Below are 19,016 nucleotides of genomic sequence, written 5' to 3'. Positions count from 1 at the left end.
TGTGTGTGTGTGTGGCTTGGCCAGGAATGGTTAGCAAAATCTGGCAATAAAAAGGCAGCATAAGCTAGGATACCTTTTACCGCTTTGTGTATGCTGTGTACATACATAACAGCGCGGACCGGAGGCTTTCGGAAGTCGCCCTCACTGTTGTGCAGCAGTCAGACACTTTCCTTCATTCCGTAAATGTTACAAAATAAGGTACCGAACGCCGGTGTAGTGTAGTAGCTGGATCAAATGGATTAAAAAACATCCGTCTGTGTAAACCTTCCCCGTTTGGACGTACTTTAACTTCAGCAACAGCTCCTCAAGAACAAGAACAAGGAACAATTAGTTAGGCCAGCAACTTACTGTCTTGTGTGTTGAAATTTTCGTTTCCCTTTTTTAAAGAGCGTGCTCCGATTGGTCGTGTCAGTCGGTCTGTTTCACGCATCCTAGAGCATAGTGTTGTTGCAAAAATGTGCTTCAAGTAGCACAGTTTTACGTGTAATATAATAGGATATATGTATTAGATCTACTTTCACCCATTAGCCTTCATTTATTTTCCTTTTTCACATTTTTTTCAACCAGCTTTCGTTCTTAAAAGTTTGGTCATGTATATATGGGCAACACAGTCTAACACCACTTTTGTTATGTTATGTAACTTCACTCAAGCACTGGCGCACTCATCGTAGTAGAATCGTATTGCTAAGGACAATAATTTATATTAAAAAAAAAAACAAACAAACAAACAAACAAGCAACAAACAAAAACCATCGGAATCCATCTAACCGACCGACGAATTGTTCCATTCTCGATCGGCAAGAATGTGACACGCGGTCGGTAATGGGGATACGAAGCTTGAATGCCAAAAAATCAGAAAATATAATTTACATACAATTCACAGGTTGTGTATTTATAAAAAAGTTTTAGTTTCAAACTTTTACCCTTTTGCCGCCCCAATAACACAAGTGCACAAGTCGTTATGTTGTTGATTTTTTTTTTTTTTCGTGTACGTAGTTGTAGTAAAAATGCACAGATTTCCATCCTTTTACCGCTAGCATTACACGCACGCACAAACACACCCTTTTTTGCCACTCGCCGTTGAGGACATAAATTTAAAAAAAAACGTTCGTGACAGAATGTGTAAGTGACAAGCGTCAGGACACTTCCCTCTCCTTTATCATCATTCCAGCTGGATTTACTTGACAAGAAATGTGAAGCTATCATCGGCAGACGACGTACAGTAGCCGTTCTAGGTAAATGTTTAGGTCAAAGCACTACTTAAAAGCGAAAAGTAAGACAACCCTATGGTGGCAAACAAAAGACACTTGATCGTAGCGTACAGTAAGGTAGCGTTTATAGTTAAATATTCTTCCCACAACAAAACAGCAGCTAATCATCAAGGTCAAGGAAAGATGGAGTAATTGTAAATTGCTAAAAGAAAACAACAGAAGAAGAAAGGAAGAAAAGGAAAACCGAGAAACAAAAAATCTTACCCCGTATATACTCGTAAGAGTCGTGTTCAGTTTAGTGTCTAGTGAGAAACAAAAATGTAAAAAAATCGGCAGTAATAAGCGGCCACTACTATCCAGTAGTGGTAGTGAGAGCGTAGAGCGCGTGGTACAGCCTTTCTGTTTATATAGTTATACATACATATATATAGATATAGTGATGCCACTATACACCCGTAGCTGTAAGCTAGCGCAGATCGTTCTAACGTATCGACAAACACACGCTTCTTCGTCCATTCGTCCGTTTACCCTGCGCTGTCAGTTCTATGATGTAGTGTAAGAACCCCCTGTGTTTTTGTAATACAACCTGCATCTGCACAACCATTTGTTCATAGTAGACATTAGTAAAACGGTGTACATATAGCAAATCGATGGAATTGTTGAGGAAGAGGTACAAGAACGCCGAACGTGTAGAAATGTATTATTTAATAAATGCTTTATGAAACAGAAAAAAAAACACACACACACACAGAAACATATAGAAAATATTACGTTAAAAATATAATGCTTTGTTTTGTTTATTTGTTTTATTCTATACCAAGCTTTGATTATCCTACATAGCGTTCTAGCGTGTGCGAAAGATTCGTTTCGGAACCAATATTACTGTACATCGTTCACAGCACATTCGTTCAAACCATGCACTAGACCATGGACAAGATGATGATGAAATGAAATGATTCTCAATTCTGCTTGGAAACCGTTGCAAACCGCAATCTGATGTTCTTACTCTATCTACGATCAATATAGTATATGGACTGATCATCAGTATTCGGTTTATCAGCTAGATGTCTAAAGTGCGAACGAAAGAATACAAATTTTTAAACCTGAGATTCGAGTTTTCTGTAGTAGTTTTAGTTTTATTGCAGTGCAAAATTCATGCAACTATGCACGCAATGCACGATCTATCGCACACTGATACGTCCGGTAGTCTTCCACGGGTACGAGTCCTGGTCTATGCTGACAGAGGACCATCCATCCAATCCGTTTCCAGGAAACTCGGTCGTGGGCTATGGCACTCCTCCAGCCACGGTTGCTTCCATCCAATCATGCATCTTCCTGGTGGGGCATGAGTTTGGCAGTATCCTCATCACGTGCCCTAGTCATTATATCCTTCCGGATTTGACTACTGTCAGGACAGTAGTATCAGGATATAAGGACAGCCAAAAATCACCACACGCTCTGCTTGCACACACCGCCAGCCGTTTGAAAAGAGCGACCACATTGGAGTTTTCCGTCAGCATAGTCCGGTCTCGTACCCGTAGAATACAACCGGACGTATCAGTGTGCGATGGATCGTGCATTTCATGTGCTATTGGAGTCTTCTGGTTCGCAGGAGTTTGTGGAGGCACGATTTCTTTGAACAATGCGCCTTCGGTTTTCGCTGCCTTCGTTGTTATCCGAAGATATGATCGTATCAAGGTAGCAGATACGATAATCTACCACCTCAAGTGAGTCTTCCGAGTCGAGCTCTATCACGATCAGAGCCTTCGGCAAGCAGGTATTTTATTTTCGTCGCATTAATTCTCAATCCAATCCGATTGGCCTAGCGTTTCTGTTGTCGGGCGTGCGCCTCGCACACTGCCACAGTCCTCGCACACCACCGACACTCTTACCTTACACTACACCCCGTCCATAGTGGCCTTTAACAACCGTCCCCGTTTTCACAAGAAATCCGTACTGCTGTATGGTGTTCATTTGTTCAGACCTTCTGATGTACTACTTCTTTAAGTCCTGTGAAATCCACGTCAGTTGTATGGAGAGCCTATGTTATCTTTCTATAGGCTTCGAATCTGTGGTAGCAAAACGGTTTTTACCGAGTTCTAACGACATTCCTCATACCAAGCAATACCAACCTCATCACATAGGTACTTCTCAGTAGAGGCGGTAGCAGCGTTACAGATAAAATTAAGAGGCCAAAAACGGCAGGACACAGACCTGTTAAGATCGTAGTGTCAAAGAACAGCGAACGTGTGCAGATAGTTGATTGCACATTTTGGAAGTGACACTAAACTTAGCCTTTCTGGAGTCCAAAGACAGCAGATACAATTCTCCACACAAAAACCCCATTGGGAGTGCATTGATCGTTTGTAGTCCCTCCTCTTCATGTTGGCCTGTTCTTTTAAAGAGCACGTCGTCGTGACATGGTCCGGTCAACGATAGATCTCCAGGAAAATCGATCCCTGGCTGCAGCTTCCAATCCATGCAGGCACCCGACCTCCAACAGTTCACCCGTCCCCTGATCCAGCCAACGAACTCGCTGTGCTCGCCGACGCCTCGTGCCGTTCTGGAGGTCGCTGACGAACACCTTCTTGGCGGGGTATGAGTCCGGCATCCTCATAACATGCCCTAGCCATCATATTCTGCCGGTCTTTGCTTTCGTCAGAATATCTGGTTTTCCGTATAGCTCAGCAAGCTCTTGGTTTATCCTTCTGCTCCACACTCCATGTTCGAACACATCACCAAAGATGGTCCGGAGGATGCGACGCCAAGAGCGTTTGCATCCTCCGCTCGGATGGTCCAAGACTCGTGGCCATATAGGACCACCGGACCAATCAGTAAGCGATATATCTCACATACATATCTTCGTGTGGTTTCGATGTCTTCTGGATCTCAACAGACGGTGAAGGCCGTAGTAGGCCCGATTCCCCTGCACAATGCGTCTCCAGATTTACGCTGCTGACATCGTTATCCGAAGTTGCGACAGTCCCAAGATAGCAGAACTCTTCTACTACCTCGAGGTTGTCGCCGTCAACTAATCTGGTGCTTCCCACTCGGGCTCTATCACGATCAGAGCTTCCGGCAAGCAGGTATTTCGTCTTCGTCGCATTGATCATCAATCCAATTCTTGCTGCTTCACTGCACCCCATTCATGGTGGCCTTTAGCAGCCGGATCAGCTTTCCAGGGAAGTGGTACCGCTGCATTATGTTCCAAAGCTCATTTCGATCCATGGTATCGTAGGCCACCTTGAAGTCGATAAATAGGAGGTGCGTAGGGATCTGGCGCTCTCGGCACTTCTGGAGGAGCTACCGAAGAGTGAAGATTTGGTCGGTGGTGGATTTGCCTCCAACAAACCCCGCTTGGCAGCTGCCGACGAAATCTGTAGCAAGGGGGGCAAGCGATAAACGCCGGGGAGGTCTGCAGAAAAAGATCTAGCACAGGGTCTTATAAGCGGCATTAAGGACTGAAATGGCACGGTGGTTCGAGCATTCCAGTCTGTCGCCCTTTTTGTAGACTAGGTGAATGACGCCCAGTTTCCACTCCTCCAGTAATTCTTCCTGTTCCCAGATTCTCGTGATCAGCTTGTGCATTTCGACGATAAACCTATCACTATTAGCAACCTTGTTGCTTTTAAACTGCTTGATGGCGCTGGCAATCTCATCCAGAGATGGCGGAGACACTTCGTCTTCTGCACTATTGCTATCAATGATGTTGTTGGTAGTGTGTTGCTGTTGCTGTTGGATTGCGCTGCTACTTATATCAACCCCTCCTGTCTCTGCACCGTACAGGTGTCCGCTCTGTCTGTCAGAAGGTTTCCGTCTGCGTCCCGGCACATCGCGGTTTTAGGAGCAAATCCACACCGCGCCTCTTTAAACCTCCTGTAAAACGAGCAGCCGTCCCCCGACTGAGAAATCAGCTCCAGCAGCTTTTCATCTGACTCTTCAGAGCGGAGCTTCTTTTTCTGGAAAAACAGGGTCTGCAGTCTCCTCAGTCGTTTGTAGTTTTCCACGTTCTTACGGGTTTCATGCTGAAGCATGAGGGCGCGTGCTGCATTCTTCTCACATAGTGCACGAGTGCACTCTTCCTCGAACCATTCCTTTCGCTGACTGCGTGGTAAGTGGGCAATTTTCAGTTCCGATGCGGTGCTGATGGCTCGTTCCACCATACGCCAGTGATCTCCTAGGGGCATTGCGTGATTGTCGTACGAGAGCGCTTCCCCGAGCGCTGGCGCATACCCCTCCGACACATCAGCACGTCTCAGCCGATCCAGATAGAGCCTTGGGGTAGGCTTGCTCCGTTGGTTGTTGACCACGGAGAGTTTCTGGCGCAGCTTTACCATTACCAGGAAATGGTCCGAGTCGACGTTTGCGCCTCTGTACGGTTTCACGTCGATAATATCCGAGAAGTGCCTTCCGTCTATTAGAACGTGTTCGATTTGGGAACAGGTTTGTAGTGGTGACCTCCAGGTGTAGCTGAACCGTGGTGCGTGCTGCAAAAAGGTGCTGCGAATGCTCATGTGCTTGGAGGAGGCAAAATTGATGAGCCTGAGGCCAATATCGTTTGTCAGCTGGTGGGCGCTGAAGCTTCCAATTGTTGGTTTATCCGGTCTTCCGATGACGATCTTCACATCATGTTGTGGGCAGCAGTCATACTCCCTCTCCAGCTGCGTAAAAAAGAGCTCCTTCTCGTCATCGGTGCTCCCAAGGTGCGGACTGTGCACATTTATGATGCTCAGATTGAAGAACCTACCAAGAATCCTCAACCTGCACATTCGTTCGTTGACTGGCTACCATCCAATCACCCGTTGTTGCATCGCACCTAGCACGATGAACGCCGGACCGAGCTCTCGCGTCTCTTCACCACTTTGGTAGATTGTGCAGTTGCTATAGTACTGGCGCACCATTGTACCCTTCCAGCGCACCTCCTGATGTGCTACTAACTCGAAGCTGCGGGCATGGACTCCATCTAATAGGATTCGGGTGCTTCCATCAGATGTAAGGGATCTACAATTCCAGGTTCCGAGCCTCCAATCGTAAGTCCATTTTCCTTGCGGGGGTCTGTAACGATTGTTCCATTGCGGTAATATCTGTTGTTGACTTTTCGTTGCATTATTTGTTTTCTAGGGGTGGTTTACCAGGCCCCCAACCCCCTGTCTCATCGGAGGGCCTACGCATCCTAGCTGATTAAAGTCCCGTAGGATGCCAGGACAGAAGGACAACCAGCCGCCCCCAGCATGGAGAACAGACGCTGGCCATCCCCACCCACGCTCAATTTAGCCATATAACCCATCCTCCCAAGGGGTTGGGTTTCCCCATATACCCAAGCTCAGATATTTGGAAAGATATGTTACCATTCTGTACGCCGTGGACGTCGTATTGAGTCGGAGTAGGGTATGGAGATCCTATATTAACATTCAGGAGGTTAATACAGGAGGTGTTACAAACACTGACAACAAAACCAGTCCCAGTAACTCCTATACACCTTTGAGACATGAACTTTGTCCAAAACCAACAAAACATTCTGTGGTAGTGACCTCACCATCGTTCAGATTATCATATTTATCAAACTTGGGTGGGCTGTTGGCATGTTATGAGAACGGCACCGGACGACCCAAACTATAAAGTGTTTTTTCGATTTTTCGAAAGTGGAATCGAGGTAGGGAGCAAGTTGAGATGGAGTAATGGATTGATGATAGGCGCTAGACCGTGAGCTTTATCGAGGATTATTTGAGGATAAGTACGCAAGTAATGTGATGTTTTCAATCCTTAAGCAGTGTAAAATTAATAAAGAAAAATCTGCAAATAGATGATCTCGTGTCAGTGATATCACAACTAGTTCTCGTATACCGTATACCGAATAGCTCAATTTTCCCGACGTTTGCTTCACAAATCCCCTTCAAATCATGTGTTCAATGTTTCAAGAACCGTTTATTGAGTAGCTTCAATCTTCAATACATTCATCTGCTCCGCTCCGTCCATTTTACGTGACGACTCTTGTGTTCGGGTGCAATCTACATTAGTGTAATTTATGCACATCCTTCCCTCCATCGAACAATGTTGCGTGATGTTTCTGCTATTGCGGTAAAACACACACTGAAGTAAAGGTAATATTTAGAGATGAACTTCAATTGATCATGTACTTTGCTTTGCCACCGGCATCACACAACAACGACATATACATACACAGGGATTTTGCCTTCATCTCATTGCTGTTGCTTTATGTATTTTTTACGATTCAAATATAATGTATGTAATTATTTACGAGTGTTATAACCATCATCCTATGTGTATGTGTGTGTTTGTTTTTCTTTTCTTTTACCTTTTTGCGTTTGTTAATGACCTTCCTACCATGCTATCTGCATCAACCCATGTTATCTGCCAGCTACTAATATATTACCGTCCTATCGTTCACTTTCCCACTGTTGTTGCTCTAATAACTACCGTTTAATTCCACTTAAAGTTGTAAACCTTAAAGATTGTAGTTGTTTTGTTTTGTTTCACCATTTCATAATTATCTTCATTCACACATTTGCTCCATATATTTTACTTTAACAACTATGTATTGTCCTTTAAGATGATATTTCAAAGTATGTTAGTATTGTTTGACTTTGTTTCGATTTGATCTAGTTCCACCGATCAGAATTTGAAACAGAACTCCAACCATGCACCGATCTGTATCCCCTGCCAATGGATTGCAGTGTATTGGAGCGAGCTAAATGATGTACCTTAAATCATTAATTCAATACACTGCAAAGAAATAGCTCGTTTTCAGGAAAGGATAGTACGAAACTGATTCATTTGGATTACGATTCCAACAGCACAACATTGGAAGGCATGTAATTTCTTTTGTAAACGTACGGATACATGTGCAGAACGGAAAGAAAGCTCTCAGCTAAACTATCTGCTACAGTTTGACCCAAAGGAAATCTGATCTCTGTAACGAAGCACACACACACACACACACGCACAAACCCTTCTTAGACGTGAAGGGTCTCATTATTTTGTCATGTTCCTTTACTATTGTTCCTATAGTGGTTTGATTCATTTGTAGTTTGAAGGTGCTTGAATTGAGTCCTACGGAAACGGTTACCATTAACGGGGTTGGGGGCGCTTCTACTAGCTGAATTCGTGACATTTAGTTCCATTACCGAGTCAGTTCCATGTAATTGCACACCATTTTTCCGCCGCGTTATTTCTATTACTAAACCTTTCACACATTCGTTGACTACGCATAACGAATATGTTGCATTAATGTAAACTGTTGTCGTTTCTTTTTGTGCATGAGTTGTGATTTTTTGTGTTGCTTTCGTGTACAGATCATCGATCGTATAGATTGCACAATCAAGTGTAAGATGTGTTGGTGTAAATCTTTTCGGTGCTTGTAAGTGTGTTTTGCCAGCGATGCTTACTATGTACAGAATTTGATCGTCCTTTCTGTGTGTTCTGTCTGTGTGAGTGAGTAACGAAGATCGGATCAGATTAACACGTTCCTAATGGCGAAAACTGATTGTACTAATGAATAGTTTTTTTCTTTTTAGCGGCACCAGCTTCTGCCGGGTTGTTACCTTTCTTACGGACACGTTTCACACGTTCATTGATTGGACATGGTTTGTAAGGAACATTAAAATTAAAAAAAAAACAGTGGAAAGTTACACAAGAACCACGTTTAACAACAATTACGAAGCTTACAAAGCTAGAAGATATGAGAAAAGAGAGTCTTAGTTTTATGATGTCCCTTTGCGTTTTTGAAACACGCACCGTAATAGTGCAGCCACGAGATTAACAATTGATAACCCTACCTATATCTGCACACTTTTGCCAATCAGCAAAGATAACATTTTACTTCATTCTGATCTTTCGGTAAGCGTTTGGACATGTAGAGTTTTGTTGCTGTTGTTTGTAAATACATATATGTATATATAGTTCTGTTATAGTTCCCATCACATCGCTTCACCATCACTTCGCACAACAGTATATATGCTGCCGTTGGACACATTCGCGTTTTCCTTTCCGTCGTAGAACAACGCGTCACTTTGCATGATCAACCCACAGTACGTCGTGATCTGTTACCTCTGTGGTGGTGGTTATCGTTTTTTTAGACTCTGTTTCGCGCTTCGAAGAGGGTAAATATCTTTGGTTGTATATACTTTAATGTCAAATATCATTGCACTAATATTAGGTTCAAGGAGGATTCATCATAGGCTTCTGATAGAGTTCGGTGTACGTTAGTAAATAAATGTTTCAGAACTTTCGGGCACTAGTCACACGTCTTTACACGCTGCTTGTTTAATATCTCCACGAACAACGTTCCTGTTTCTGATCTCCAGTTTTTTTCCTACAGTCCCTTTTCCATGGTTGGCATTTACACCCCTTCCGGTGAGAAGCTCTTGCACATGCAGAGAGATTCGATTTTCAACGAACCAAAGCGATATAAAACAACACTACCGCATAACTATAACGGTTTTGTGTTTGTAACAACCCACAGCCTTCCTATGACACAAATGAAAAAAAAAGAATTGAATTAAACAATTGAAATAAAACGGACTAAACGCACCTAGCGAATACGATCGATGAATGTTCTTTCGGACGCCCTAATTCTATTCAACTTTCGCTATAATAATGGATGTACAAAAAAAAGAAGAAAACAAATTGGAAAACAATTTACCTGCAGATTGTTTCAACATTTTTCATTTTATCATTACTAATGACTCTGAGCGATTATGCTAAAGTAGAAATTCTAAACGTAAAACATATAAATCGTTCCATCTGTACAAATAATACTCTAAGCCGGCATTATCTTAACTTATTAAATTGCTTACCAATATAAAATTAGCGCAACACATTGGCATCAACACACAGGAATACGGAATATCCTACCTCATCCAGTAGCATAACAACGTCAAATGTGCTAACTAAACCGCGTGAGTGCCGCGTGCCAATTGCCAAAAAGTAATACAGAAAAAAAACGCTTGTACGTACGTAAAACTGTTTGTTGGAGGAATTTCGAAACGAAAACAAAAGCATGTGTGACGTTTTCCCTAACTGCATTTGAGCAACGTTGTGGTGGCATTTTGGCAATTTGGTTTGTAGAAAATTGTTATTTCTACCACCAATCGAAACCGCTAATTGCCTTGGCTGTAAAAACGAATCTAAGCTGGGCAAATAGATAAATTAAATATCTCTATTCACATATACATATATACTGCTTACATACTTTCGTTATATCAACAGAACCGGTATTGATACAATAATTGGGGTTGTAATGCATGCAGTTATAAATTGCCGCAAAAAAAACAGGAAGTAATTAATGTTAAATTAACTATCAAACTGCAATAACCAACCAAACAAACAAATCAAACTTTGTTTGCATTGATATGCTGTTGGCTTCTTCGTCCTGTTCGCTTATTCTCGACTTGCTAAATAAGAGAGCTCACAATAACCATATTGTCCTGTAATGTAACGTAAACATTATTTCACTTCATATACTTAAAACCCACCAAACATACGCTCAACATGATGTGAACCTTCTTCCTAACGTGGGTGTGATGCTAAAATATCAACGAAGCGCTCTTTCAACGATACAGTGAGCAAACAAAAATACGTAACGGCAACATGATGACAGTAAGCTGCAAGCTGCAACCGTGCCACTGTAACAAAACATAACGCTGTTCTAATAATCTCATAACATTTCCATTGCTATCCATTCTCTCTATCTTTCCTTCCTCTCGTCATATGGCAAACGTGGACGTTTTACCTATAAATACAGTAACATCCAACTACCAACCCCAATTACTCCTGTCCTAACCCCGTGCATGCATGTCTGGCCTATTACCAGACAGCCGTCGTACATACACTTATGTGTTAATCTTTGAAACTGGGATAGTTTTCCGGCGCGAAACCAATAATAAAGAGAAACACTTCTTCTACCTCACTACTACACACAATTTAAGAGAATTTAAGGTTGATGGATTAACGTGAACCGGTCCGTGTGTTCGCTCGGTTAAAATGTTCGCTCGGTTAAAACTTCGCAGCAGTCTAGGTGTCGTCAGCGGGCATATCGTTCATTATTTAAGACAGTAAAATGTTCACCCTTTCTCTGCAGCACACATACACACATTTACATATGGCCAATGTGGATCAATCATGTCTCACTTGTTCGGGTTAATTGTTAGGTGAATTTGTTACGATCCGGTGATTACATTTACAAGGAACGGAGTTTTGCTGGTTGGTTTGTTTGTGTTCCTTCCGATCTTATCGAGTAATTCAATTGTTCAGCATGTAAACTAGTTGCATAGATTGGAGAGGAGACAAAAATGGTTTTGTAGAGGAGACTTATAGGTTAATAGATTATGAACGTTTTCCTTTTCGCTTTTCATTATGCTCCGTGACTCTGTGATTTGGCGCTAGCTATTCCGATGTATGCATCAATCCCACGCTTGTTGCTGCGTTACCGTTGGATCCTACAACAAAGCTTCGTTCCTTGCTCAGTTCCTGCCAACTCCGCTGCATCATATTATACGGTTACTGTTGAGCCACATGAGTTGCCTACAAGTTTTCCGACACTTTTCTATCTCTCTCTCCCTCCGTCTCTCTTTTTCACTTTCACACGAGATGTTTTGCGTTTTTTAAATTGTTATTTGTTTGTGTTTTTTTTTTTCTTATTCGTTTTCGTTTGTTCGTAACATACTATGTTTGAGTAATAATAACTTTAACGTGCAAGCCCCGTTTTTGTCTGGATGCTGTTTAATTGCTGGGCAGTGGCACGGTAACCTGTACATACGACTGGGGGAAGTATCCGTTCCTTCCATTCAAACTGCCCTCAAACCAATTTTCATCCACGCGCTGAATGAGTGTAATGACATCATTTTCCTGCAAGTTTTACAATTGCGATTAGCGTGTGTGTAGGAAAAGTGTAAATAGCAGAAAGCGGAACCGGGCGGCTTACCTTGAAACCCAATTCGCCAGGATTTTCTGGCTCAAAGTCATACAGCGCTGTGCAGCACGGTTGTGTGGGTTTTGTTGGCATTGGTGTTCTTGCAGGAGAGCGCATCGGAGACGGCAATGGTGATGCTAATAAACATAACAATGCACACGAAAAAATAAGATCAAACATCGGTTAAATATTTAGTTGAAATAGAAATAAATGTTTTTTTTTTTTTTGTTTTGTTTTGTACAACTACTTTAGCCTTAGTTTAAGCAATGTGCATTATTCTTTCAAGAATTTGAATTTTCTTACAAAATTCAGCTTATTTGCTTCATTGGTACAGCATGTTGTTAATGATTGATGTCTAATCTTTCAGAATACGAAACCAAACGGACAAAATACACGCTAACATCATGTACTATTATTTGCTAAAGGTCAATTTTTATGTCATAAACACACACACACACATACGCAAAAGCTAATGAAGGTGAAATTAAACAAACTAGAAATAATTACTTCATGCAGGATTTAAGCGGGTTTTAGGCAAAGTATCTTTTTTGTACCAATCCAATGTTTCACACGTATAAAGCAAACTAATGATAATGCAAAACATATGCCGAAAGACTCGAAAGAAATCGTTACGTCTTTATGAAAGGTAAACAGGTAAAAACACTTATTAACTTAACTTAACAACAAGCAGGCGTTTCAGACAGGTTAACAAACAATAATGCATTGATTCAACTGTAAACACTGGCTACAAGACTTTTTTTTGTTTCACGAAAAATAGCAGTTTTTTGTTTGTTTTTGTTTCAGTACACATGTACAAGATACATGTGTTAAGTTCATTTAGTTAATGCCAAATTAAAATATTACTTATGATTTTCTGAGTGAGATGATTCATTCTTTTTACCATTAGTAGAACGCGCCTGTGCTTGCCCATTGCCCAACAGTTCCAGATGTGTCGGTTTATTGACCGGCGAACTGAGATGTGATGATGAACCGCCTAGCGATATGTAAGTCATACAAATAGCAAAAACACATTTAAAGAAGAAAAGAAAAACAATGACGACAGTGATTGTAATTTTTTTCCGAATCACAGAGAGAACGGGAGAAAGAGAGAGAGAGAGAGAGAGAGAGAGAGAGAGAAAGAGAGAGAGAGAAATAGAGAAAGAGATATATAGGAAGATATATAAACAATCATTCAAAAAGACATACATTTTCATACCATTGATCGACATATATGATGTTGTACAATTAGTACTTCATATACTTCATGTAACAAAACATGTTTCATGTCATAGAAAACGGAGATGAAAATTTGGATAGAATATTAGGGAAAGAAATGACTGAATTGTAACAAGCAAATCCACAAATAATAATATTGGAAGAAAAAAAATTGCATCGCAGATCCTTTATCATGAATATATAGCTTCAAACAGGAATATTACAATCTCCGACTCCGTACTCAGGACGCATTTCAAACTGTTTCATTTCATGACAATCGCATCGCAAATGTTGCAAACTAATTTGGTTCTTTTTTGCAACACAAACAATTGCAACTTCCGGACATAACGTTATCGGAGGAACATATAGGGAAGGAATATTGAGAGTACAAGTAAAAATTTAATCAGAATGTAATAAACCGTTCACTGAAATGTATGAGATACAATACTACGTAATGTGTTACCCAATCCAAATTTAGCATACATAAACTACACCACACATTCGGTACTCTTTAAAGTAAACGAATTAGCTAGCCAAAATAGCTAGAAGAAATAAGAAGAAATGTGACCATAAAAGTGTACAATCGCCAATGTATCAATAAGGAAATTATAAGCATGAATGTGACGACTTGTGACGAGACAGTGAAGCAAAGGATGCCACAAGGTTTCGAATCTTAATGGCAATGGTAGCTAGCTTACAGTACTATAAATGCGCATGTTTATGTGTTTGTTACACTATTTATGTGAAGCAAATTCCCATCACCAGCATGAACGTGTGAAGCCGACGGTAGACAGGTCCTGGACGGAACAGGGTGCATTATCACGTTCGTATATCCACCTCCAGTTACATCAAATGTGGTTTGGCACACGCTCCACTCCTACTACTTCATCATGCCCTCTAATGCTCGCTACTAATTTAATCGCCCGTGCAGCAAGGCATCCTTACTAAAGTAAGTCTAAGTAAATGTTTGTTTATGTGTGCGCGGTTGTCTGTAGTAATGTAGTCGTCTGTACCTACATTTTCTTGTCCGATTAAATTACAGCTGGGTGAAAAATGTCTCTCTTATTAATTAATGTACTAATAATATCGAAAAAAATACTATAAAATAATAACTATTCCTCCACAGCTCTTAAATACAATTTCATGTACAGTACACTGAAAAATTTAAGATGGAATGAAGGTACCAACGAATAATGCGTGTATAGTAAAGTAAAATAATTTTAAATTTTAATTGTTGATTGAACAAGGCATAAGATAGCCCCTCTGGAGCTAGATGTTACATCAGATCCATACATCATTTTTGGTTTTTATTTTAATCTGCAATTATTGTAGTATACCAAATAAAAGTGTATATTAACGAAATGACTCACTTTAAAAGAGATTTCAACGCTTCCGATATATTTAACCGTCTATACAAATAAAGTTCACTAAAGAGAATGTTCTGATCGATTGTTTTGTAAACGACATGGAGGGGACTAGATGATCCATTTTGTTCAAAAATAAAATACGAAAAAAACTGCATTATTCGCTGGTATTAGTCGAAATTCTTAATTACAAAAAAAAAAAACAACATAAAAATATTAATAAAGTAAAAACAAAACATATCACCTGACCAAGGTACACTGAAGTTGTTGTTGTTAGCAAACATTGCGGTGCTATTGGTAGAAGCGGAACTGTACATCGTACTGTTACTGCTTTTATTATTGTACCGAACGTTGGTCCCACTGTTGGCCGCAGTAAACTTGCCCGGCTTAGACCCTGCACCAACACCACTGTTACCGTTTCCGGCAAATTCCCCACTATTCGGTTGATCCCATGCGTTCAACCAGCTGTCCACAGATGTTCCGTAGGACGGCGGGCGCATGTCAGACCCTTCGGCACTACTAATACTACCAACGCCGCTTGTGTCGCCTGTTCTGCCACCTACACCACTAAATGCACTCGAGGTACCACCGCTCCGCGTCGACGCTAGGCTCTGCTGGGAGCCGTACAGTCGGTTGCGGTTAAAGTGGCTACTATTGTTGTTGTGGTTGGAAGAGTGGTTTTTGTTAGCGGACAGATTTTGCTGGGAGCTGTACATGTGGTGATGGGAATTGTTCAACCTATTGGGATTAAGGAAATGGGGCCCACCGTTCATTCCATCCTGCGAACCGAGCATTTCGATGTTTATATCGGCAAGCGTCTTGGGGACGAATTCGGACTTTGGCCTTGCTGCGGCTTCTTCACGCCTGTGGAAAAACACACACACACACACAAACACACAAAAGAACATTAGACGGTTACATCTGCAACGGTTAAATGGTTGGACGATGTGCACTTACTTTTCATTCAGTGTTTCCACCAATACCTTCAGTATTTCAGAGCATTGAGAATGATAATCGAGCATTCCCTCAGCAAACGTTACCAGCTGTGAGACTTGCTCGACCTAGCAATGTTGGAAGTAAGAAAAAAAGAAGAAAGGTAGGCGCGGAATGTTAAATAAAATATATGCATTTACTTTTGATTATAACTGATTTTCCAAAAAACGCCACATTTAACTTACATCATTCTCCAATAGATTGTACATTCCAACCTGTGCGAGCTGTAGCGATTCGGCAAATTTCTCCTCAGCGCTCCTAATTTCATCATCTGTAATTTGAGATCCTTTAATTAGCATCGTTCAAATTCATAGTTTCGTTTAAACGAAGAGTGTAGCGCGGTGTAAAAACGAACGAACGGTGTACAACCATCGAGGACAATTACAAACCATAGTGGAAAATAAGGATTGAAAATCAAAATAAAAACGCATATACAAGCATCGTTCGAATGTGGGTAAAGATGACGAGTGCATGAGCAGTGCATTATTGGGCAGGAACCAAAAACATATCATTTGCATAACACCAGAAAACATGAAAATAAAGAAGAAGAAAAGATAATGTTTATATGACAAAAACACATTAAAATAAAGCATTACATTAAAAAAGAAGAAAAATTGGGAAAATTGAGGACAAAATCATTTAACATTGTAAATAACTAGAACAACCGAGCATGCCCGGGATAAGACAAAAAAAACAGGGAGGAAAGGCCCCGTTAATCTAGTTTATATACATAGTCATCACGTGAGGTATTGGCGCAGTACGGCGCAAGCCGTCATACTTAAAATAAAGAAATTAAAAAATAAATTTCAAATAACTAGTATAGGATGAAAACAAATCTTAATAATTGTGTTTTACAGCACATCAATGTTATACTCGCGATCTTGATGATATCCAAACATTAAATTTAAGGTGGAAAAAAGGATTCATCCTACTCTTACTGGGTTAGTTCATTGTATAAAGAATAATCGAAATTTCATTTGTCCTAGCTTTAACTGTATGGCAGAAATACATCGTGTAAGTATACTGTTGCTGTTACATACCTTTGGCTTGTCGCCTTTTCTTGCAATCGAAATCAAGACGTCTACCTTGCAATTTCTTACGGTGATGCTGGAGGCACACGGAAAAAAGAAAGGTAGAAAATAGTATTAGAGTTGCGTTGTGGAACCTTCGCCCAGAGATGCATGTGGTCGTATCACACACACATACACGCAAAGGTTACTTACCATCACTTCCTTCAAATCCTTCGTTTGTAGCTGATGGAGCGGCTCGAGGAAGTTTTGTTTAATGTTATCATCAAGCGAGTATTTCACGTCAGCCATCTGCTTGAGCGAATCGCCCATTTCAACCAACGCCGACGCTGCATAGGTTGGAAAACAGACGCGTAGATGGTGCGATCATTTTGTCGCAAGTATTGTGCAAGCCCCCAAACAAGGCACGTACAATCAGTTCCATACGATGTAGAAGTCCGCCCGTTGATGGTGATTGTTGGGAGTGAGCGAGCACCATCATGTATCGACGATTGGGATCATTTGAAATTTGAACAGGAGTGAAGAAATAAAGTGAAGAAATATTAGTTTATCGGATCGTTAAACACATGCGCAACTACATTCAATGGAGTAAAAGTGTATTCTAATGTTGTTACTATATTCAGTGACATCACGTTTGCAATAAGTCCATAGTTTTTTTTTTTTTATAATTAAAACCACAGTATGTACACAAACATTAAAACTCAGTAAAGATAGCGAAGGGCATAAAAGGCACAGATTGATACGGTAGGAATTAGCAATTTTATTAAATTTAAGAAATAGTCAAAATTGTAAATTCAAATTATGTGCGCATTGATACCACGTTACACCATTTTTAAGCAAGCATTTTAGGTTTTTTTTTTGTATGTAGACATTTTTTTTTTTACTGTAGATAGCAAGAAAATTTAAATTGCTTGTGGTGTTCAGTTTCAGCACTAGCGGTTAAGTACACACTAACAGAGAATGATAAAAAATTCAGTAAAACATTTATGGGATGTGCATTAGAGCATATTGAAAAACAGGAAATAGAAAAGGATATAGAGAGAGATAGAGAGAGCGCAAACATCTAAAAAGAGTGGTATTTATGTTGCATTTTATTAATTACTGATTTTATTGGATTTAAATACCTTTGTAAGCTACTTACATTGGAAAAGAAAATAATAAATCTGATCGAGTTGGAATCCAAACAAAATGCATTTTTCTCTGAATTGAAGGTTTTGAGAGAAGAAACACATACATTTAAACTACTCTAATCTCTCTTAAGTGGTATTTATTATTTGATATAATAAATTTTATAGGGAAAGCAAGCAAAAGACAGGAGTGAATTTGTCTGTTTAGAGTGCATACTCTTTTCTCTTTCGTGGAACTATGCGTAAAAGGTAATATGCTTAAATTGTTACATCGTCCAATCCTACTAAACCTCATCATACGGCTCTAGACGTGTTAAAGTTTTGAAGAAAAATGGTAGATTTTTGCGTGTGTGTTTTTCTTCATTATCATTGTTAATATCATAGTCGTAAGCACATATGCCATTGAATGAGCGAATTTTATGGGCCTGTGATGTATGAATGAAACGAATAAACCCACAAAAAAAAGGAAACAAATACATTCAACAACCATTGTCTTATACATTAAGATGTGCGTAAATAAATAAATAAAAAAAAACGTTAACACGCCGTACGCGTTGCACTTACCGAAAATACTGTCCTCACCCAGCTTTTTACCGTACGTCAGCATGCAGTCAGCCAGTATACCTTCTGGTTGTGGATAAGTATTACTTTTAGCCTGACCTGATAATTTAGAAATACCTTTGACCGCTGCCATCTTTGCTCTAGCTGTCGGGTTCGGTTGCAAGTACTCTTTGGTCTTGGCTTGCAACTCCTCGACTAGCTCGACTGTGACGTCCGTTTTCTGTGGCGAAATAGTGCAGAAATTGCAATTTACCGATTCACATTTATCATTGAATGCCGTGTATATATGTATGTATTCACTGTAAAAATAAAGTAAACTTACACGCTCCATCTCCATGAAATCCAGATCGAGTTTGGTGCCTTCAGCACCTCCCATCTTTTCAGTGACATACTGAAACACCAAAAAAAGCATTAGTGTGCAAATAATAGTAATAAAAGAAATCATCGTCATCGATGAAATGCAGGAACGGTTCCTGATGTACATTTCATCTTGTTACAATTAGTTGCATTTCGTGTAAAGCACCAGGCGTCTCCTTTGAGTTATGTTTGGCTGTCTAATCTTTAGTTATGTGACGCTCACTCATAGC

At 40.4% G+C, this 19,016-nt stretch overlaps 2 protein-coding genes across 6 annotated transcripts in view; both read right to left on the bottom strand.

Moving 5' to 3' along the window:
- Nucleotides 1–4,963: 4,963 nt before the first annotated feature.
- LOC126560715 (uncharacterized) lies at nucleotides 4,964–6,112 on the bottom strand. Its single transcript, XM_050216672.1, has 2 exons — nucleotides 6,000–6,112; nucleotides 4,964–5,921 (listed from the first exon to the last, which is right to left on the bottom strand). Exons 1-2 carry the CDS (start codon nucleotides 6,110–6,112, stop codon nucleotides 4,964–4,966), a joined length of 1,071 nt encoding a protein of 356 aa, XP_050072629.1.
- Nucleotides 6,113–11,921: 5,809 nt separating this feature from the next.
- The window catches only part of LOC126561942 (endophilin-A), a 163,222-nt gene continuing 156,127 nt past the window's right edge, over nucleotides 11,922–19,016 (bottom strand). Inside the window, exons 3-13 of one of the 5 annotated variants that reach the window (XM_050218327.1) lie at nucleotides 18,752–18,820; nucleotides 18,547–18,649; nucleotides 18,433–18,495; nucleotides 16,937–17,070; nucleotides 16,754–16,820; nucleotides 15,899–15,999; nucleotides 15,678–15,781; nucleotides 14,965–15,584; nucleotides 13,043–13,135; nucleotides 12,154–12,278; nucleotides 11,922–12,077 (exon numbers count right to left, since the gene is read on the bottom strand). In XM_050218327.1, the coding sequence (XP_050074284.1) occupies nucleotides 11,952–12,077; nucleotides 12,154–12,278; nucleotides 13,043–13,135; nucleotides 14,965–15,584; nucleotides 15,678–15,781; nucleotides 15,899–15,999; nucleotides 16,754–16,820; nucleotides 16,937–17,070; nucleotides 18,433–18,495; nucleotides 18,547–18,649; nucleotides 18,752–18,820 (1,605 nt within the window). In that variant the 3' untranslated portion in view covers nucleotides 11,922–11,951. Of the gene's footprint in view, nucleotides 12,078–12,153; nucleotides 12,279–13,042; nucleotides 13,136–14,964; nucleotides 15,585–15,677; nucleotides 15,782–15,898; nucleotides 16,000–16,753; nucleotides 16,821–16,936; nucleotides 17,071–18,432; nucleotides 18,650–18,751; nucleotides 18,821–19,016 lie in introns of all 5 variants that reach the window. The other 4 variants (XM_050218324.1, XM_050218329.1, XM_050218326.1 and 1 more) reach the window with 4 other exon arrangements.

The sequence above is a fragment of the Anopheles maculipalpis genome, chromosome 3RL (genome assembly GCF_943734695.1).
Source record: "Anopheles maculipalpis chromosome 3RL, idAnoMacuDA_375_x, whole genome shotgun sequence".
In the NCBI taxonomy this organism is placed as follows: domain Eukaryota; kingdom Metazoa; phylum Arthropoda; class Insecta; order Diptera; family Culicidae; genus Anopheles; species Anopheles maculipalpis.
This window is presented reverse-complemented; position numbering and strand designations above follow the sequence as displayed.

What these genes read in the sequence shown, in the direction of transcription:
- LOC126560715 (XM_050216672.1), bottom strand. Translation starts at nt 6,112, where the DNA reads ATGGTGCGCCAGTACTATAGCAACTGCACAATCTACCAAAGTGGTGAA. An exon ending in CAACAACGGGTGATTGGATG is followed by an intron (nt 5,922 to 5,999) that starts GTAGCCAGTCAA and finishes AAATGTGCACAG; the next exon opens with TCCGCACCTTGGGAGCACCG.